The sequence below is a fragment of the Anopheles arabiensis genome, chromosome 3 (genome assembly GCF_016920715.1).
Source record: "Anopheles arabiensis isolate DONGOLA chromosome 3, AaraD3, whole genome shotgun sequence".
Lineage (NCBI taxonomy): Eukaryota > Metazoa > Arthropoda > Insecta > Diptera > Culicidae > Anopheles > Anopheles arabiensis.
In genome coordinates this window covers 30,797,552-30,819,610 of record NC_053518.1, presented here as the reverse complement: position 1 = coordinate 30,819,610, position 22,059 = coordinate 30,797,552, and the positions used below count along the sequence as shown (strand labels likewise).

Below are 22,059 nucleotides of genomic sequence, written 5' to 3'. Positions count from 1 at the left end.
CGTTCTTGTTATCTTTTGAAAGGGCTTCCAAACAAACACCTACCTCACGATGGCTTCGGCACAACCGACGAGTATGTACTTTGTACTGGCCACCATACAGTTGGCCGCATTCGTCCTGCACATCACCCACTTATCGAGCAGGCGCCGTGCATTGAACTCCACCAGATGGCCGTTCCGCGTGATCGCGTACGTACTTTCCGCCATCTCGCCCTTGCCGCACGCCACCGCACAAAAGTCATTGTTGCGCAGCTCCCCCAGGATGGCGCTGCGGCCCATCAGCGGGATCGGTTCCTTGTACTTCCGGCTGCCCTCCAGATACCAGTACTTCACGTGCCGGTTGCCCACCGTCACAAAGTAGTTGCCGTCCTCGCTGAAGCTCACCGCCACCACCTTGGCCGTCACCTTGTTCGAGGCGATCTTGAGGTTCGCCTTCCAGTCGAACACGTTCACGATGTTGTCGTGCTGCGACCCGACCGACACCAGGTACTTGCCCGTGGGTGAGAAGGCCACACAGCTGACCGCGTACTTGTGGCCCGAGAACTCGGCCACGATGCTACCGGCCGCACCGTTCTCGATCGCACCACCGCCACCGGGGCCGCCGGACGCGTCCAGCTCCCACACCTTGATCGAGGGATTGTGGCCACACTCGCCCGTCGCCAGGTACCGGCCACACTCGGAGTATGCAACCGCCGTGATGGCTTTCTTCGTTGTGTTGAGCAGGAAGTTCTGGGACAGCTTTTTGGAGTTGAACAGCACCACCGTGCATCTGTGGGGGACGGGAGGGAAAACAGAAATGGGACGAGAGTTAATAATCAAGAAGTTGTGGAGTCATTTGGTGTAATGCTGTATGTTGCAACACAGATTGAACGAGAGTTCCATTGAAAATTTGAAATAGCGCTATGCAAATGAAGTTGGTAGGTTCGTCGCTTGGCCATTTTCATCGTTAATGGTAGCTTTAACTCCGATGTTACGAAACACTGCCACTTCTACTGGCATGAAATGTGTAAGCAAAGGGTTTCACCTTAGCATATCGTTGTATTTGCTTTACCGATTCCGCCTCAAAAAGCGAACCATTTCGGCCAACTCTTTAGCTCACGCATTCTTCAACTAGATTTCCCTACAGCTGGCCAACATTAACACATCTCGTGCTATTGATCTTTCCTTTGTGTGTGTTTGGCGAGATATTAATATCAAGCACAATGCACAATAAGCCCCGCGCTCGCACTCTCGGTGTACGCGCCCCGATGCAAACGCAGCAAACACACGACGACGACCAAGTTTCGGTTCGGGCGGTGGGTTCCGGCCGTCCGTCCGCCTAGTTAGCACAAGCAGTGGCTGCCTTTTAAGGGCTCCTCTCGCTTACGAAACGCAGCTTTCGGTTTGATCAGCTTTCGAGGGTTTACCTTCGCAAGTCGTTCGCGCAACGTGGTCAATCATCGAAGGCCCGAGCGAAGGCGCAATATGTATCTTGAAGCTTTAAATGTGCATCTTGATTTGGGCGACCAAATGAGCGTTGCGTGAAAAGGTTGAGCCCTAGTGTAAAAGCAACGCAAAGAAGGCCAGCGCGTGCGTAGGAAGTTGTACAGCTTCTTCATCGACGCCCCAAACTACCACCACTTGCGCCTCCGGGGGTCAATTTGTCTGCGGTACAACAAAAATCAAACGAAACAAACCCCGTCAATCGTTCGTGTTTCGTGTGTCGTGTGTGTTTCCAATATTTCCGAAATGTTTGTTTGCTTGTCAGCACGTACCGAAAGGCGAAAATAAAGCTCCTCCCGCTTCGCATGTAAGGCTATCTCATCTCCTGCTTAATCTTCAGCTCATCGAACATTGTGTTTAAGCATTAGCGAGCTTGTTGTTGTTTGTCCCGGGCGCGCGCGTATTGTTTGTTTTTGGCGACCAAGGCGATCAATGCCCACCGCACACTGAACTGTATAAAAATGACTTCTTATCTGGTGGTCTATCCAGGGGCAGGGGACTGTCACTTCACATGCAAATACGCTTTTAGCCTACGCGCAGGGTTGCATATTTGTCTTTTTATTATTTTTAGTGTTGGACTAGTCGACTAGCTTGTTTTTTTTCTTTTTCGGGAGAGTACATCAACGGTCACTCAAAAGCATTAGCACATCGACAAAAAATGGAAGAAAATGGTGATCAACACGATTGTAAGCCGCCTCTACTACACGATCTATTGAAAGGCAGCTATCTGCATTCGTACGAACCGACTGTCGATCGTTAACGATGTAGTTTTCAATTTATTATGGAAAGAGCAAATAAAATGCTCAACATTTTCGACCAGGCACACTCAGCACGATCAACCCACATTGTACCTCCTTAAGGGTGGGTTTTAAATGTACAACTTTTAAGCATCTGTTACGATGAATGAACGTCTTCAGCAAAAACTTATCTCTAGACGAATTGGTATATTGATTCGGGCGTGATAGTAATGCTCTGTTGATGCGATGATTAACCTTTTTTTTTTATTTTGTGGCTAGATTACACTGTTTGACGGATATGTCAATTATCTTAAAACGCTTGCTGCTTAATTATAAGCGCCTACACTCAACATAGACTTTCCTGAGGAATATCGACACTAAGTATAGGTTTAAATGTAAACCCCGCTTAGAAAGTCCCTTTAAAAAATAATCTATTTTGAATAAATTTCGTTACAAATAAGCAACACTAAAGATGAAAGTTTGTGGTTTGTAATTATTACAATTCGATACGTTTCTCCCCATTCTCCGTGAGTGGAAGAGGGTATGTATGCGTATGTGTCGATACGAGTGGGATGCCTGTAATACTTTAAATTGATCCTATTCGAATTTTGGAAGTGGGCGGTGGCCAGTCGCGAGAGGTTAGGTTTGCGTAGATAATGTGGCTTAATTAGGAACAATTTGGTTCGATATGCTTCGCATGCTTCACTCTCCCTATGTTTACGGCAGTTGATGAAGAAAGAAGAAAGTAAACCTAAAAACACATGCGCGCAGGTACGAGGAGCACGTTTTGCAAACACAACATTAATTTGGCTGTGTTCGTTCCGGAATCGCTGTTGTGTTTTTGAGTGGGGGGTGGACTAATCCGTAGCAAATTGAAAACAAATTTGTAGATAAAGCTCATCCGTTGTTCGGCGAGTGTGGCTGATGTTAATGATTTTTGTTTTGTTTCACGCATGTAAGAGTCGTCGTGTGTCCGAACGCTAATCGAATAATAATCCTGCGCGAAGCGAGCGAAGGGTAGCGCCGTTCTTGTTGCTGCTTACCAGCAGCGATGAAAACCACTTTCGCCATTAAAATATGTGTGTAAACCCGGGGTGGACCGTTTACCGGCCCGGTTCAATCTTGAACGCTGGTTGCGGAACTAGTCACTAGTGCTGAAGCTCGTGGTGCTGGCCGGCCGCACGGAGCCTTCTCCGCCGGTGGTAGCTGAGCTGAGGGGTTCCGCTTTCCGATGCGCCGATCTGTCCGAATTAAGGTTACGGTGTTTGTAAACCGGCCCGGCTCGGCTTTCGAAGCATGGGGAGAGACCCGGCTTCACCGTCGGGTTTGGCGATTTGCATCGAACCGTAGACGAAATCGGCTCGATGCACGCTGTGTACAGGCGGTGAAACGGGGTTTTTTAATAGAAGGTTTTGGAACGTTCTGCGTTGAGTTGGTGCGTTGATGTTTAACAGACTCTTTAATAAAATAGATTGCAAAAGAGCCATGTTTGACAAAGTTCTGCGCAAGCTCTCGTCATGGAATTGCGCCTAAAGCTATGCAATTTCTCATAGAAAAAAATCTATTTTATGCGGAATATTAACAGCAATCGTATATTTCAACAAAACAAAATTGACGATTAAATGTAGGGGAAAGCGGGGCAAAATGGGCATGTTAAGCAGTTTACTGAATATTCCATTGAATATGCCACAAAACACAATTAATCGTGCATTATTGTATGCCTCCACTATTTATCTATGGATTAAAATTGCCACATAGAATGAAAACAACTTAAAATCATGAAAACAGTGTAAAATAAAAGTTGATGTTTTACGAGAAGCTATTTTGACAGGCGGGGTAAAATGGGCATAGCCCTGGGGCAAAATGGGCATATGTAAACAAACTGTGAAACGTCAAAAGACTGGGGTAAAATGGGCCACAACAACTGCGCTTAGGTAATGGTCTATGCTTTTGCGCACCGTTTCGTGAATTGTATTTTCGTTCTATCTTTTGTTTTGCTGGTCAGGAAAGCCCTTAAAATTCTTCCAAAAATATGTTATCAAAATTAAAACAGTTTTTACATGTTTAAATCTACAAAATCGATTCTTTTGAAGCTGTTTCTGTTATCATATGACTTATCGCCGGATAAGTAAGTAAGTCTGTTATCATTATTGAGGCGACAAATACAACACCATAGCCTCACCAAACGCCATTTGTCAAAAGTATCTGCCCATTTTGCCCCAAGCGTAACTGCCCATTTTGCCCCACGTGAAGCATTTTTGTATTTTATGTTATATTAGTAAAAATACGCATTCGATCGCCTTGCTTTCTTCAGACAAATTGTATAGAAATATCATATCTTTAATAATATGTAATGTAAAACTTCAACGCATCCCTGTGACACTGGGTTAAGCTTATTTTCGAAGTGACAAAAATTACATCAATATGCTACTAAACCTTATTTTGCACTTTTCTTGGTTATTTGTTGTGTTAGGGTTATGAAACTTACATGGTGTTCATAAAACACTCTAATTAATACATTTTGAGCATTGGAAAGTAGCTTTGTAGTCAAATAATGCTTAAATAGAGGGTGCCCATTTTGCCCCACATGCCCATTTTGCCCCGCTTTCCCCTACGTTTAACTTACCCTGCCGGATACGCAAGGACGCCGGTGGTGGAGGATACATCGAGCCCGGCGCTGCTGCATACTGTTAAGCCTAGGATTTTCTTCAATTTTATCTGTAACGACAAAAGCGACAAAGAAAACAACAAACATTAGTCAACGAAGCACACAAAGCAGAAGGGTTTTTGTCATTCATTGCGGAAACGGGAATGCTGGCGCGTTTGACGGTCACGATTGTAAAACAGAGGCCCGCTGCTGCTGCTGCTGCTCGATATCTAAACTGCCCTTTTCCTACCCTTGGCCTGCAGATGGATAAGTTATCTCGCGCCCTCCGCCCCGTTTGGATGTGATAAAGTGGTGGTAGTACGGCGTATTAGTCTCAGCCAAAGCAAACGTCGACAAAATCGCCCTGTCTACGTCAACGCAGCGATAGGAAGCTTAAATGGCTTTTTAAGCGAGGCGTTGCTGTCTGTCTATCTGCTTCACAGAGCGCTTCAGTTTTAAAGGTCGAGCTCCCTCTCCTGCTAATTGCCACGAGGTCAATGACAAAGTGATGCATTGTTTTTTGTGTGCGTTTGCTAAAGCTTTGCAGCTTCATATGTTGCCAAACATGAACATTAATAGGCAGTGCCGTGGAGGGAGAAGTGTTCAGAGAGAGAAAAGGGGAGGGGAAAGCAGCATCCTAAAATTAACTGCTACCGTCGATGATTGCCCATTTATTCGTTGGCGGCACATACAATCGATTGGAAATTGCGGCTGCAGTCTCATTGTGTGGTCGTTGCAGTACACCATGCAGGGTTACTTACACCGCTTACTATATGTGAATAACTTAAGGTCGTAAAATACATTTAAACAATATCAATGGTAGCTCGAATGCCGAATAGTCGCTCAGATACTTTGCATTTGGCAAATAATATTTGACAAACTCAATTTTTGGCTAGACAGGCTAACCCTGTAGTATGCTGTGTGAAAAACGGTGCGTTGCGTAAGGTTATGGATGGAATTATGCAGCGGTAAAGGCTGGAAAAGACCATTTGAATAAAATTATTGGCCAGAGATTGATTTCAAATGTATGGTCAGCTAGATTTGTGTTTTAATTTTTCCTCCAAAACTATTCCAACCAATAGGAAAAGATTAAAATGACTTTAAAAAACACATACAATGCAACAAAACACGATTTATAGAAATGACTTGCCTGAGGCCTGGTGTTATTAGAAAAAAAGTGGAAGCAAAACAGCGAAATTGAAAAAGGTGTGCTTCCCCCTACACACACACACGCAATCCCATGCCACAGGCTCTGGCGAGCTGGCTCTCGCCCTACATAAAAGGGTTTCCCGCGTGTGCGCCGTGGTTGTAGCTTTGGTAAAAGTTCGAACGAGAGTTTTGCGCCTCCCGGGAGGGTTTTCCGTGCAGCAGCAGCAGGCAATAGAAAGTATTTCATGTTGTGCACACTCTTCCACACTCTGCACAACCACCTTCTTCTGGCTGGACACATTCACACAGAAAGCCATATAGAAAGGAAGGACTGGAGCTTCGTTGGTAGGTGAGCTTAACCTCCGCCTGATGGTTTATGCTTTCGCGCGGAAGGCAAACGTTACAATGTCAATAAAAAGGCTTTAAATTTGGAGGAAAACCTAGAAAACGTACGGAGTGGTGATGGAAATGTATTGTTGCAAAAAAGAAAAAAAAAAAAAGAAGGCAGTATGGAACATACTACTGCAGCGTTTTTGCGCCACTTAGCTTATGCATATTTGAGCAGTGTGCATGCAGCGTTCAATGCGAATCTTTACTACCCGACGACACCCCCCTCGCGAAACCCTTTTGTCCCAAAACTCATATTTAAAATGGTGCCCTTGGGTGCTTGATTTTTCCCCCATACGCCCATGTGATGGTGGGGTTTTAGTTAGAAGTTAAACGCTGGGAGGCATTATTTCACTACAATGCCGAAAGGTGCGTCACGTCAGGGCACGCGTGTGTCACGCGTTGCATACACCGGTGGCGCGCGCGCGCGGCCGGCAGCACCGAAAGGTCATGGGAAGTGTGGCCGCCTTACAGCCAAAAAGGCGCGGGCTTAGCCCGGTCTGGAGCAATTCGAGCAACGATCTCGCTTACAGACTTTTGCTTGAGATGATGGCGGGGCGGACCGTCTATGTGTAATGGTGGTGTTGCGATTCGTCGTGAACTTTCCGTCAGTTACAAGTTGCAAACCGGAGGAAGTTGCTTCGTGCCTAACAAAATTAAATTAAAGTACACTGTTGACGGGGTGCAGGAGCAGCATGAGCCCGAGAGGTCTATATCACGGCGAGTATCGATGTTGCATTTTCGATGCAAAACTTTTATCTCATTACAAACTTTTAGTCCCGGAGAGCGGCTATGTGAAGTTTGAATTAGTTAGGGGGTTTGAAATTAATTACTTCGAGACCAAGTGGTAATGTTCGTTGTTTAAAATAATGTTTTAAGTAGATTTTTAAGAGTATTAATTACACATAATCGTGTTGAAAGTTGGTGATCTAAAACGGAAAGGAAATTAAGCTTGGTCCAACCATTCTGCCAATTAATAATGAAACTGTCCGACCAAATAACATTCGGTTCAATAAACTCATCCAGTTTCTTCGAGGTGGAAACAGAGAAACATTTTAAGATTGCATGATTTCACTCAGCATTGTTTGTTTTGCTTCTCCCGTCGTCCACAGCTGACACGGTTCGCTTGACAGTCGGCTCTAATTTGGCGAATGGACCCGCGTCGTTCTTCAGGAGTAGCAAGACGACAAACGCTTTCTTGAGTTTTACCTTTTTTTTTGCACATCAGTAAATTATTGCTAATCTTTCTCCAAACCTTCTCATCTTCCCCCAAAATGAACGTAAAATGGTAGAGTGAAGGGGGCATGAAATGAACCTTGCTGTTCCCAGCAGCAGCACCACCTGCAGACAGGCAGGAAGGCAATAAAACATTTCGTTTTTGCTCACGAAATTATTGTGGTGCTGGGATGATTATTATACACCTTAAAGCGGCTGTAGTTTACCATTTGAAACTGACCCCACTGCTGGTGGGTGGATATGGAGTGTACAATTAGTATCATTTCGGTCTTCCCCCAAAAAAGCTGAACGCCTCCCCCGGGACAAGGAAACATAAATTGGCAAATGGAAGTTCTCTTTTTGTCATCCGGTGGAGTGGTTTTCATGCTTGGTACTTGGTGGGCAAAATTTACTTTCACGCACGAGTGCTCATTGCTGTCCGCTGGGATGGAAGCTTTAACGTTTTCTTGAACTTGAAATGACTCCAGAGCAGTAGGAAAATACAAAAAAGTTGTATTTTTAAGATTAATTTCTATGTTTTCGACTCTAAAAACAATATATTTTAGTGCTCAAACATTAATACATTGTAACACTTTGCATAAAGGGTAAAAATTTCTTCAAAATGTGTTACTTGTATGCTCCATGACAGGTTCAAAAACCTCCCAAAAGGCCCCCGAAAACCAACATGTCTTTCATGACAGCATACGGTGGGACACGTAAAGTGTTCACGCTCGAAATAATATTGGAGCAGTCGGCAAGTAATTTTCCTTGTACACTTTATGTCATCCACCCGGCCGACACAAGCCGCCACACGCAAATTTCAAGGCCGCATGTACTGCTGTGCAATCCACACCGAAAGGAAGACGGATTGTTGTTGATGTTAAAAAGCCGGAATGGAAAATTGTTTTTCTCTGCCCGCATCAACCATCAACCGCACAATTTTTGTGGCACAGTTCATGCAGAACAGCAGCAGCAGTGTGTGTGGGAAGAGAAAAAGTTGGTACATTAGTTTGTTTTTCCTTTCTTTCACAACATGTTTACTTGTTGTTCATCTTTGTTTACAGGCGACGGATTAGAGATGACTCCGAATGCATCCATCTTCGCTAAAAAAACACACACGAACCATGATGCGATCATGAGCGGGAAACGTTCTTGTGAAAGCTGTTTGTTGTACTTCAAATAGAGAGAGAGAGAGAGAGATAAGTAGGTCATCTAGCATATGCGCGAATTGTTGCATCCGGCGGGTGGTGGCACAGTAAAATGCGCAACGAAAACCCAACCACGGCCACCCGCTCTTGTTAGTCGGGTACCGCCGCCTCATCAAATCATAATCATCGTCGGCGATCGATCGATCGAGACGGACGACACGTTTTCTCCAGCCGGCGGAGGCGCTGTCCGGTTCGCTTGAAGCAGCATGAATACTAGGCCAGTAGATGAAGCGCGCTCGATGAGCCGCATCCCCGACTGCTCCATTCTTCGAAGTGTTTCGAGTCCGTGTGTCCAATGATGTTGGCCACAGGGCCCGGCAGAGTAATCCGATACAAGCCCGGAAGATGTGAGCGGTCCGGTTTGCGTCTCGGGCACGTGTGTGGTTGAAGTCAAGAGCGCTTTGGGTCTCTTGCGGTCTAATAGTTTCACATTCACCGAGAGGAAATATCTTTGGAATTGGATAGGGAAAAAGGGAAGCTTGCGAGTTGCCGCCTACCTAACAAACTAAACATCGACAATGCCGCCACCGTTTGTGTTCCTTCGCTTGCGTACTGACGACCATATCTTGGGGGATGCAGTTGCAGATTGCGACTTCGGAACAAAGAGCAATCGGTTTTTGATGTCCCGCGTGACACATACATACATGCCCCAAAATGGTTGAACTGCACTCTGAGCAGGATCTTCATTCTTATGCCCATTTCCGGGGAGGCATCTACCACGCACACACCACGCCAAACCTTCCTCCAGCTGGCCTTATGGAAGTCGTTTCCGATTGTGTCATAAAGCGTGAATTAATTATTCGCGACACTTTACCCAAGACACCTAGCCGAGCTCCACGAGCTCCGAACGAGCCGCGTGTCTAGGCCGCAACGACCTAGCAGCAGCAGCAGCAGCAGGCCTTCGCGTGGAGGAATTTTCCACCCACAGATTTGAAATTCCAGCTTGGATGTTTATTGGATTGACGTACCGGGCCCTTTTGTGAAGCGGACGGTGTGTGTGTGTGTGGTGCTTGGGAGGCGAAGTTTATGACCTGCAGTCTATGATTTCCTTACCCAACCCAGTCGATCTGTTCGGAGGGGTGAAGTTCTGTTCAGTGAGTGCAAGTGCTTGGCTTCTTGGCTACTTCATTACTTACGCCCGACATCATATCGTGTAATTTAATGTTTTACGAGGTTGTTGAACATTCAATTGCCAATTCGAGCCAGCCGGGAGGGAGAACTCCGGCGTGCGGATGGATAATTTATTTCCCATGAAGCACTTCTCGCAGCGTTGGGGAGGGTTTTTTGCAGCTAAACTCTCGACACTCACACACTGTGGTGAGGTACTTGAGCGAGCGTAAGAGGATTATCAGGAAAGGCAATCAAACTCATTTGCTCTAATGCGTCCGTGGCAGTGGATAAGCTGTCCAAAAGTTGAAATTGAGCTGTTTCTGTGTGTTGTGTTTTTTTTTGCAATTCACTTGAGAATTAAAGTAATCCGAGAAGCCTACCTTGACCTATATTCTTGCCTTTGGCGTGCAGAGATGACGCATATATTTGACAGTTGATGTGACAGTTCTTAAGCGATACTGAATGGAAAACAGACACTCTTAATTTTAAACTAATGAGGCTTTACTTCAAGAAGAACTTTGTAGACATTGAGCAGACATCTCAACATCGAATTGTTCTTCATTTGAGTACTTCAAAAGATATTGATTTATCCACATTTTTTGGGGATGTTTGACATAATTTGAAGTCACCAAATGTCAAACTCCATGCAAGAAAAATAGTTGGAATCGTAAAAACCCACGATAAGGTAAATTTACACCCGGAAACATTTTCCCATTCTTAAACCTGAAGGTCTGATTAAGCACTCGTTTAATTTCATTTCATGGCCAATGCCTCCGGTGCAATACAATTTCCCACCCGAACAAGTCTCTCCGCTCCATTCACCGGAAGTGCACGCATGGGGCTGTTTGCATGCGTATTTGAATATGCAACTGCTGGTGCAATCGCAACTGCGCTGCGCATCGCTTGGTTAGCCTTCCATTGCTCGCGGATCGGAAAGTCCGACCGACGGGCAGCAAAACATATATAAATCAAAAACTCCGTACAGGAAGTCCGATTCCTCCCGCCCGATAATGAGAAGATGAGCAATGAAACCTGTTTTCACCAAATTCATTACCACCACGCAGTTGCAGGCAGTTGCGTGCGTTTATTGGACCTTCGTTTGGGGCTTGCTTCCTGTTTCAGGGGGTTTTGTTTATTTCCAAGCAATCACAGCAGTACCTACAAAAGAAGCAGCTCACTTCCGATTTTCGATCACTCCTACACAAATTGCTGCTAAAGAGACTTCTGTTTCCTTTTAGCGTATGGGCTGGGAAGAAATAAATCACTTCTTTTTTTTCGGGCGACAATCCTAACTCCATGATCAAAGCTGACGGCTCTACCTCGAAGCGCAATTGAACCGTTTACATACGTTGTACAAGATCGCCCAGCAGTTTGCGCGCATGATTAATTGCTTCATCGCAAACGATCTTCACCCGAGATTCGCCGCCCACCATCCTCTACGCGAATATACTTCGGTTCGTGTAGGAAATGGACATGGAAGAGATTTGCTTCGGTAGGAAATATATGTGGTGTCACCTTTTTAATTTCATCTGCGTCGGACACACGGTTTGCTAACGCGGCCGGGTTCGTGTCGTCGCGACAAAGGCAACGAACAGCTCTCGTGTTAAATTAATACCGCGTTGAATTAAAATCACATTCATTATTGTGTGCTTCCAGCAGGAGATTAGAGGCTCCTTTCGGAAGGGTTAGAATGCCGTTTTCCTGCTACATGACGTACATGCTATATAGTGCTTAATAGTGCTTAATAGCTTAATAGAATAGTGCTTTGTGTGTGCCTCGTAAGGTTGAGGTATTCGGAGCGTAGGATTTGAGCGATTTTATTGAGGATTGCTGTGAGGGTTGCGATGGTGGCGTATGAGATTTTAACATGGTCGAATAGAATAGAATCAAACGGTGCAGAATTGAGAAGATTGCGTAACAACGATCGCATATTTGGTGTTGTAGTAGGAAGACCTCTATTATCTACGATTCGATTCACAGTAGGCAGCACATCTGTCAAGGGGACTGTGCTCGTGATCTTGAGCGCTTTGTGATACAAAATTAAATTAGATGCTTAATTTATTGAGTCAAACGGACAAAAAAGTAGAATAGAAGTCATCTGTTCGATTGTGATAGATGGATATTTTATGACTAATTTATGTTTTTCTGGAACAGTGTGAGGCGTTTATTAGATAACTTCTTGCATCCTACCCAGTTGCACAAAAGCGTTTCAATAAAAATCTATACATTTTACTGATTTGTTGCGGTCATTCAACAAATCAGAGGAGCAAAGTTCTTCCTATTCCAGCTCCAACTCCAACACCCAGAGTAGATACCTTAAAAGGATGTACACTCCGTCAAACGGTGATCATTTTTCTCTCGGGAAGTCGCTTTCATCTTTTCCATTTACATCTTTCACCTTTCGCTCTCGGTCTCGGCGTGTGTGTGTGTGTCCAGCTCGACGGTTGGAAGTTGCATGAGCGGAAAGCAAAAGTGCGCTGGCAAAAGGGCGCCTAAAAAGAAGCGCTAATGGGTTTTGCATGCCCTGAGAGTCTTCAGTGTCATTTTCTTCCTCATTTCCATTCCGAAATTTCAAACGAGCCGTTTCATTAGACCTGCTTAAACAGCCCGAAAGCATAATGGAACGACCGGGGCCGGCGCAACAGCTTGTTGCGTTGCAAAGATATGTTTTCCCACTTCCGCTCTTTTATTGGACGAAAAAGACGACACAAAAAAAAAAAACAGGAGAAATAAATGGAAAATTCGCTAAAATCGTACGTTTGCCATGGAAATTGGTAAAGGTCGAGTCCAATTGCACCAACCACCCAGTGGTGGTGGTCGAAATGAAATAATGGTTTTGCATAATTGGGTTGCGCTCATGTTGCCGTGTTCGCAGTGATCCGGAGTGAATGGTATGAGAGGGAGCGCCGGGTCAAGATTGTAACCGTCTTTTCCGGCTGAAAAGTGAAACCATTTCACTACGGTACCACCAGCCTGGCATGAGGGCTTGCCTAAACGTGTGTGCCGGCACATGAGAGTTACTGTCTGTCAAGTGGAAGTCGTCGTTCCGGGAACGTGGTGTGCATTTGCCGAGGTTATGAGATAGTATTATGGATTGGTTGGGGTGGTTGGGATGGCAATTTGTCCCTGCCAGGAACTGTCTGCTTCGCTCCCAATGGTGGTCAATTGCAGTTTGCAAAACTAAAAAGCAGGAAGTCTTGCCGGCAGATTAGGGACGATGACCGGTGGGATGGGTAACGACTTAACCAAAATCATCAGCTGTAGCCGTTTGCACAAATCGAATTACCGGGGCGACCGACCGGTCGGGTGCAATGGACCCTAAGACGTGCCCACTTAACTGCAGCGTGACCTTTGACCCGTTCGGTGAGGGAGAGGGAGGGTAAGAGACCGATGTCTTTGGAGTAACAGGAAAGGAAGTGCAAAAAGGATTAGAAAACGTGTAGGACACCACGGAGGCAGCTCGTAGAGGACAGTAATTTAATTAAGCCAAGACAGCAGGAACACATGTTTGTCAGTGTGTTGTGGAATTTTCGAAAGAAAATGTTGGAAAAATGCTCTGCATCTTTGCTCGGTTTAGATTATTTGAAACAGCAAGAGACTTTGAACACATATTGAATAGAAAAATAATGGCACAAAACATTATCAGATACTTTGGGCTTTAAACAACCTATTCCAATAACATTTTTACCGTGTTCCAGCTGCGTGTGTGAGTGGCCCATATACTACTGACCCACCAAAACGTCACACTCGTCAGTCCGAACGGTCCCCAAAACCTACACGGGCAGAGCGCGAATGTCGAGCAGCTGAGAGCTCCAAGCAAAACAAGCCTTCAGTTTTTACGATTTAATATTTATCGACGAATCGACGGTTGTAGTACACCGACACCGACTGACCGACCGACCGGCCGTACCGGCGGGGACAGTGGTCAAATAGGCGCGCATAAATTAAATATTGATGCAATTTAGACCCCCACACACGCATCTCGCTCGGTGGAAATGGCGTCGCAGAAACGCTGACCATCATCATCATCATCGCCAAACTCGGGGTGGTGAAGGAGGTAGCTCGATCGAAGGCAAATAATCGATACAGACGTGGTTGGTTTAAAAGGTGGGCAGGCAATATGACTATTGCTCTGCACAGCATTGGCGACTCTCAGAATGGAGTCGTTGGAATTGAGGAGGGACGAACAAAAAAAAATGGTATAAATGTCAGAAAGCTGTCTTTTTAGCGCGTTAAAACGTTCGCAGCGATGTAGCAACACCCGACAACACTCACCTTGCAAATCGATTAAGACCGTGTGTGTCGGAAATGTGCTTCGGAAATCATGTCGTATTTAACACGTTTTTGTAAGAGCGAGAGGTGTGTTAAATGCGAAATGAGGAAATATCAAATTAAGAGAATTTTTTCAATATCTTTTCAAATTAAAAACAATAATTAAGCGATTTTATTCGGTACAGTGTTTTGAACAATGTTTTAAATCGAGAATTTGCCCTTAAAACGATGAGTTTTCTTCTAAAAAACTTTGCAACACAAACACTACAACTAGGCAAAGCACAGTGAACTTTAAGCGTGAAAAACTGAGTACAAGAGCACTTTCTTTGCCAAACTAAGCAAAGAGTTTCAAAAAGCTGCATTTAACTTCTCTCTTTTTGTGCAACTTTATTTGATCGAACAGGAAGTTTTATTGCAACACAGCACGGAGTGTGTGTTTTTTGCCTTTTAAATTTATATTTCCGCCTTTCCGATTGCAACTTTCCAAACTGAACAAATGCGTGGCAAAAAAAACAAGCGTGGGAAGATAGTGGAAAAATCGATACGGTTACGGGAATCGAAAAATGGCTAGAGCCAGAATGAACCAGAATGAACTTTCGGAATGTTTTCCCGGTGATGCCATGGTGGAAAGATAGCGAAACGAATAGAAAAAAGGCAGACGAATAGTCGAGCTTGCTTGGTAAATAAATAAAAGCAACGACAGGAAATTGGGAAGAAATCAAGATAAAGTTTTCAAAGAATTCCACACCCCCATTTCCCCAGCAGAAATGACGATCGAAGGAAGAGGTATCTTCATTTAAAATGCACACCAAAACACATGTCTTTGAATTAATGCATTAAATAGAACTAAGAATGTATTGCTTTTTTGAATCCCTTTTCATTACTGAAGAAGCTTTTTTACTAACACTTTCTCTGTGTTGGTGTGTGTTTATAATTCCACCCCAAAATACGCGCCTTCCTACTTGTGCGAAGCACTAAAAGTGCAGCCACACTTGTTATGCAGTTTTCATTGGTGCAATCAAGCATACCGAGCAGTTGGTGTGTGTGTGTTAATGGCGAATGCATTTCCTGTTGCCAAACGCGATCGGTATCGGGTGCCTCGTCTTCACGCCGAGCAGGTGAGGGCGTGTATGTGTGTGGCCTTAATGCCGTCTCGCCAGTTGTAGCCATATAATTTGTTTATTGGCCATTTTTTGTGACCATTCTCGGTCGTTCGCTTCTTGCAACCTCTGTAACACTCATATACTATCTAAATGGTAAGCAAGTTGTTGGAGGACTAATAAGCCAGTGTGAGTGTGTGTGAGAGAGAGACAGAACAGCTCCAAAGGTATAACAGACCAACCAACCGTTAGCGAAGGGTCGTTACGCATAGCACATACCGTTCATTTTTTCTTTCTTGGCCGCCCGTGAGACTTTTCCAGCGCTTTCGCGCAAGCTTCTGACGATTTGCATAAGCTTACGGTACTCTCTCTCACTCCGCCCGCTGCCTTCCTTTCCATCGATTTCCACCTTGCAACGGTCACACCCCTCGGCCGCAACCCTTGGCCAGCCAAACGCGCATCGAGATGGCGACGTTATAGTTATGCGCTCTTCCTTTAGCTACATCCTTTCCCCTTCCCATTGAAGCTTCAGCGGAACCGTTCGAGCGAACCATATTCAGCCCGTACACCCTCCTTTCCTTCCACCCGTGTTGTTGCGAGGCGGATTATGGGTTGCTTCCCCCTTTGCCCAATGGTTCACTTCCTATGCGCCACAGGAAATCCATCAAAGACTGTGTCGCTTTTAGCTTCTTTTTACTTTTCCCCCTTTTTACGCGACACTTTTCGGGTGATACGTGAGTGGCGCACGATGATAAGAGAAGTCTTCAAGGCTGCTCTCTGCACAGGCTGTTGGAGATTGAAGAGATGCACTTTGAAGCGACGGAAGAATCTCACATCGCTGCCGTCAGCCGTGCTTTCCTACAGAGCATGCCAAGCGGATGCCTAATTTACATTCTGCTTCCGGCTCTCGTCGTTGCACTGCTCAAAGAACAGCAGAAACGAGCTTTGAAGATTTGTGCTTGGCATGGACATGATGCTAGCCCGGGCGTACGCTTTCCGTTTTTAGTTCCACTCCCGTGCACCATTTGTAACGGAACGGACACATTCTAGGGGACAAATTTAAGCATGACATGATGTAAGAGATTATTGCGAGCGCAATCCGGGGGCCTACGTGCGCTTATAAAAATCGTGTTTTGTGCAAGAAAACGGCTCGACAAAATGAGCTCAACTTGTTCTTGAGTTCGCGTATCGCACTTCATTTTATCAATCAGCTAGAGAAATAGAGTTTTAATAGGTTTTTTAGTAGCTCGCACACGCACACATAATTGAAACCAAACACGCACGTTCCGCGTCATTAGCTTGCGAAATAGGCAAACGTGACCAAATTTAATGCAATGTTGTTGGTGACGAAAGAACTTCTACAAATAGCCGTCTTTGTTGTTTTTTTTGATACGAAAAAACACATATCAGTGTACTGGGGGGGAAAGAGAATTGTTTTGAAGAATGATATTGACATTTAAATCCGATTAATAAAACCATATGCTGTGTTTTCAGAGTCGAGATTCGATCTCACATCTTGTCGCATGCAAGGCCACAGGCTACGTAATGACTCTATCCGATCAACAGGAATACTGTGTGCTAATTAGCTTTATATTTCTAGCTTGCCAGTATAACTGCATAACGAACGCAAATCAACTACAGAAATAAAATAACAGAACATGTTTACACGCTGATTTGAAGATTACGCTAGAAACAGTACTAGACATCTAGCACAGCCGGTAACATCATTTTTCACGATCAGATACGACCTGCTTCACGATCGCAGTCCTCTAGTGAACGTTCTTGAACCTGTCGAACGTTCGGGCGAGGAAAATCAAACGCTGTATAACATAAATCTACCCCGCCATAAGCACATAAGCGTCCCATCCAATCGACTGCAATTTGCCTGCGAAAGGCGTAGTAGGATGGATCGTATCATTACCATCTGACAGCATCATCTCCGTGTGAAATAAACACAGTAATTATAGCGCTGAGAAGTAGTGAGTGATCTTTCCTTCCTCCGAGGTATCGTGACGAGGGCTGTTATACACTAGTGGTGCAACACATGTGACATTAGATCCACGTGGTTTTGCCTAGCAGTTGTTAGCATAGGGAGCTAGCACTGGGAAGGCAAATCCCCGCGTGTCGTTGGAATAATAAACGTCACCGTTTCGATACAGCTTTCATCCAAACTTGTCGATTGGTTGTGAATTTTAAAATTACTACTGCAAACCGTAAAACACCCCAGTTGCGCATTAGCCAAGGGACGTGTAACATTTTCTCACCACCTTCATAGTAGATCTCGTTATCATTAACAGCAACAAAAAAGATACCGCACGAAGATGCATATCGATTGTTGCCTGCGTTGGCCTCATGCGATTGCGTTTGTGTCCGTACCCGTTGGGTGTGTATGAATGACATCTATTGATTTTGATGGCGGCTAGATCATAGTGGCGCGCGCAAAAAAAAGCCTTCCAATTCCACCGCAACCCACGTTGACCATGTTGTGTGGTGTGGCGTCCTCGCGGCTACGCCCGTGCTAATGATGACGGGCAGTCGTATTTTTGAAACACTTTCCGGGAACGGAAGACGCGCTGCGTGACGCTGGGCGGGTATTTACATTCGAATGAGTTCATTAGGGGAAGGCTAACGATCGTTTACAAGTTCTCTCGAGAGGGGAAAAAGCCTACTTTAAGTCCGTCAAACGATGTCATCGTTAGGCAAGCTTTACAAGACATCTTTACATTTATAGGAAGCTGCTGCTACGGACAATTTATCATCTAGTTTAGCATACAAAGCGGGTCGATCTGGACGAGATTTGATGCACCGTTTGAACGTTTGCTCCACTAGCTGGCAGATGCATCCGAAAGCAGTTCGGTAGATCGTTTCGGTGCGTGTTAAATGATCCGAAATGTCACCAGATGGTCAGGCCCCGAGCTCTAAACAAACGCTTGATGACAGTTGTAAGCGGCACGAGGAATTTAAATTCACAGAGTCGTCGGTATCGAAGGGACGGCGCGCGAATGTAAATATTCCATTAGAGTCGGGATTCTATAAACGAAAGCGAATGCTTAAGTAACAACGGTGGTGTTGCTGCCGTGGTTATCTCGCGGTGACAGGTTGCACACATTGTTGACATAGTCTAAACTTCGGTCGGTGTGGCTCAGATACACCCAAACGTGTGCCTCTCGCTGTGTTTACATCTCACCGTGTCACACACTTTAAGATATTCGAGCGGAAAAGGGAAAAAAACACACACACATTAGACTGCCCGATAGAGACCAGCCTGGGATGACATAATGCCACCCCCTCTAGCTCTTTCTCGCTCTCTGTTGATTGGTGTGTATCGTTTGCTCCCTTATAAGGCGACCTGTAGCAGGGTTGGGAAGCGTCGTGCTAACGTTTGTAGCCGTGTGTTGTCGGGCTGAGAGGTTTGTTGTTTTGCAAAAAGCTTCAAAGCGAGAAAAAACGGGTCGAGATCAAGGATCAGGAGGCGACCACGGTTTTGCATGTCGTGTAGCGAGAACCATAAAAATGTGTTCAATAATTACTAAAAAAAAACCGGTTGCGTGATATTTATACAAATTGATACGGTGGTGAGAATGGATTGTTAGCCTCATTTGAGGCGAAATTAATATTGCTTTTATTGATTTATGAAAGGGGAATTTATGAAACAGGGGGTTTGAGAAACCATGAAGCAAAGCGCTTATTTAAAGATTTTTTGTCATAAATTATTGACGCGAGCTGATTAAAGCAATTTGTTTTTAATTAGCTAGCTAATAGTAGCAACATCCCTGCCAATTGCGTTATTTGCTGCCTCCACAAAGCGCTTTAAGCCACTCCGAATTCCACACAAGCTTCGCCAGCGGGGCCAGTGAAAAGAAAATGATATTAAAATTCCACCTTAAAAGTGCTTCCAATTCCAAACGCCCAACTCTAGACATGTAAATCACGCGCATCGAAAGAAAAGTGAGGTAGCGAATCAAATTGTGGCAAAAATGGCAAGCGCGCCAGTGTGAGTTGCTGTGCATACGCCACACCTTCTGGGGTTGTTCTTAAAGCAGCAGGTAGGGGGGGAGAGCCAATTACACTAGAGCTGAAGCTATAATTTAGAGCAATTTCACTTGGCTCGCGTTTATAATTAATTCGCCCGGCTCACCGTGAAGGACGCAGGGATGATCGAGCTCTGCCAGAAGGGGGTGCTGCCAATTGCTAATACATATAAAATCACTCTAAGCGGCGAATCGCCTAAGATGCCGCTTTGTTGGATGATGCAAAAACAGGCAGAAGAGATTGCATGTGTGTGTTGAAACGTTTCTCAACCGAGCGCTGTGCTTTTTAACACTGTTAAGAGCGGTTTTAGTAAGGTCTAGTTAAGCTGTGGATGGAACATTTGCAATGCCCCACAGTACATCATCATCACTGGCAGCTGGCTTAAATGAATAAGCTTGCTTAGAAAGGCATAAAAGCACTGGATGAAGAGATCAGTAATAATCCTTTCGGATTCCGCTGCGACTGTGTTTGAACAGCCTGAAAGGATGCTGACGCTTTCTATTTGCCCTACCTCCCTAGAGCGGGTTAAGGCACCACCAACTACCAAAAAGTGAACCTCCAAATTAAGATTGACAGTCGTCGTCGTGGTCGTCGTCGTCACTCCGGTTGTGCGGTTTTGGTGGTCGGCGCGGCTTGTTCACTCATCCGAGAGATCGTACATTTTAACATCGAAACTGTGAAAAACTGTCTCACACCGTGCCCCGCCGGCCATCGAAGGCTCGTTCGGAGTGGCTAAACTATGGTCACGAATTTGACCGGCGGTATGCGCCCGGTCAATAGCGATACCTTGTAATTTTTTCAGGGTAGTTGGCAAGGTTGCAGAAAGGGTCGGTGGTGAATTGGTGAGATATTCCCACTCACTTTTCACTAGCTTGCAGGCTAGCGCGATAGTAGTTAGAGCTTATTTTCCCTTCTCCAAAAAAGAGAGAGACAGAGTGAAAAGCAATGGCACACGATGCACCCTGCAGCATCACACAGGAACGCTACATAGTAGAAACGGAGGACGGTGGGGCCCTTCGTTTGCAACAGCGTGTTGCGTTGGAAAAAGACTTTCACCAGACTGGGCGAGAAGCATGGCCACACCAGAGAAATGTGTTTAAAATTGCTTCCAAAATAAGAATGGGACTTGGGGAGTGCCCCTGTTTCACCATCACCACGACCACCACCTTCAACCTATCTCATTGGAAGGTGCGACAGCTTTGCTGGGAGAAAGTGTCTGGTTGGGGGATATATCTTAGGCAAGGGCCGCCTTCAGACGGGCGGTAATCGTCCTCTATCCAACAGAAGAAAAAAAAACCTTTAAACACGCAGACAGCTAGACAGTTGTTTCGTTGGCTTTGACGTAGTTATGTCAACAGGAGAGCTCCTCCACAGTCACCACGAGTGTGCACACGTGGTGTACACATACTAACCTGATAGGCGGCCACCTCGTCGCTGTTGTAGATTTGCAGCGGAGGCGATGAGTTTCTTGGCGCAAACATTGCGTTTGATTTCACATTCACGGACGTGTACAAACGCGGAGAAAAGACACACACAAAGGTGGAGTACCGACGTAATCGCTTAGAATATTCAGAACACCTTTCAGCGAATTTGCACCAATCCACACAAACGCTTTTATGTTTTATTTTGTGAATTCGTTTGCTTGTTTTTTTTTCTCGTTTACTTAACTTTTCGTAGTTTTCACTTGGTTTTACAAGACTTTTGCTTAATACTTTTCAATTATGTTTTAAAGCCACTTTTTGTTAAATGATTACTTCAAACACTCGTTTCGTTGGCTCTTCTTAGCAGATTATATTATTCAATATTGACTTTTAATTTCGTTTTCGCAACACATTTGTTTCACAATTGATACAAGAAAAAAACAACTTCACACTCGATCGTATCGGTAATCGATTTTCTCACGCTTGACGAATTTCTCCATTTGCACGCTACTGTTCGAGTTTGCACTTGCACTTTCCATTGTCATCACGTTTTCGGTCTCGATTCTGCAAGAAGAAAGCATCGCACAACGGTCACCAACCAAATGTTTGTGAGTGTTTGCGGTTGAATAACTTTCGTGCCGGCGTAAAAGTTCCAATCCAACGCAAGGTGAAAGGACAACACGGCGGCTATCCGACGGGACACGTCCAGTATCTTTCCCAGGCGAGCAAGACGATTATGTCAGAAATATGAGTGTGTGTGTGTGTGTTTGTTTAATTCCTTCCGTTTGCCTTTCCTACTAGCCAAAGTCCCTCTGCTTTGTCGTCAGTTCTGTCATGAGAAACGAATTTTTGGCGACATTCTGCGAGATGAGATGAGCTTCTTATTTATTTATTTATTTGTTTTCGATTTCATGTTTGCCTTCCCACCACCACCACTGGGCACACCACCGTATATGTGCGAGGAAAAATTTGAACAATTTAGAAGCAAACTACGGTTGACAAAATTGGGTGACGTCCATTCCAGTGGATGAAATGTACAATTTTGGAGTTGCGGTGGAAGTGGGCTGCTGGTGGTGCTAAAAAGTTGGCAAACAGCACTGGTTTTTGGAGAGGCAAACCGAATGACGCGGGCCCAACCTGGAGAACGCTTTTGTTGACAAGGGAATCTAAGAGCTAAAAGGAACAAAAACACACACAACTTGCCATTCCGTCGTCTACAGGGTGTTCGAATAAGGCAGCGGGAATCATTTACATATTTAAATTGTTCACAAAACTTCCACCCGGCTTTGTTTGTAACACACC

General features: G+C 45.0%; 1 protein-coding gene across 1 annotated transcript in view; it reads right to left on the bottom strand.

Annotated features, from left to right (window-relative positions):
* Positions 1-22,059, bottom strand: part of LOC120904711 — a 108,695-nt gene that overhangs the window by 13,861 nt on the left and 72,775 nt on the right. Inside the window, exons 3-4 of the mRNA XM_040314944.1 lie at positions 4,843-4,934; positions 44-766 (exon numbers count right to left, since the gene is read on the bottom strand). Of these exons, the coding sequence (XP_040170878.1) occupies positions 44-766; positions 4,843-4,934 (815 nt within the window). The remainder of the gene's footprint in view (positions 1-43; positions 767-4,842; positions 4,935-22,059) is intronic.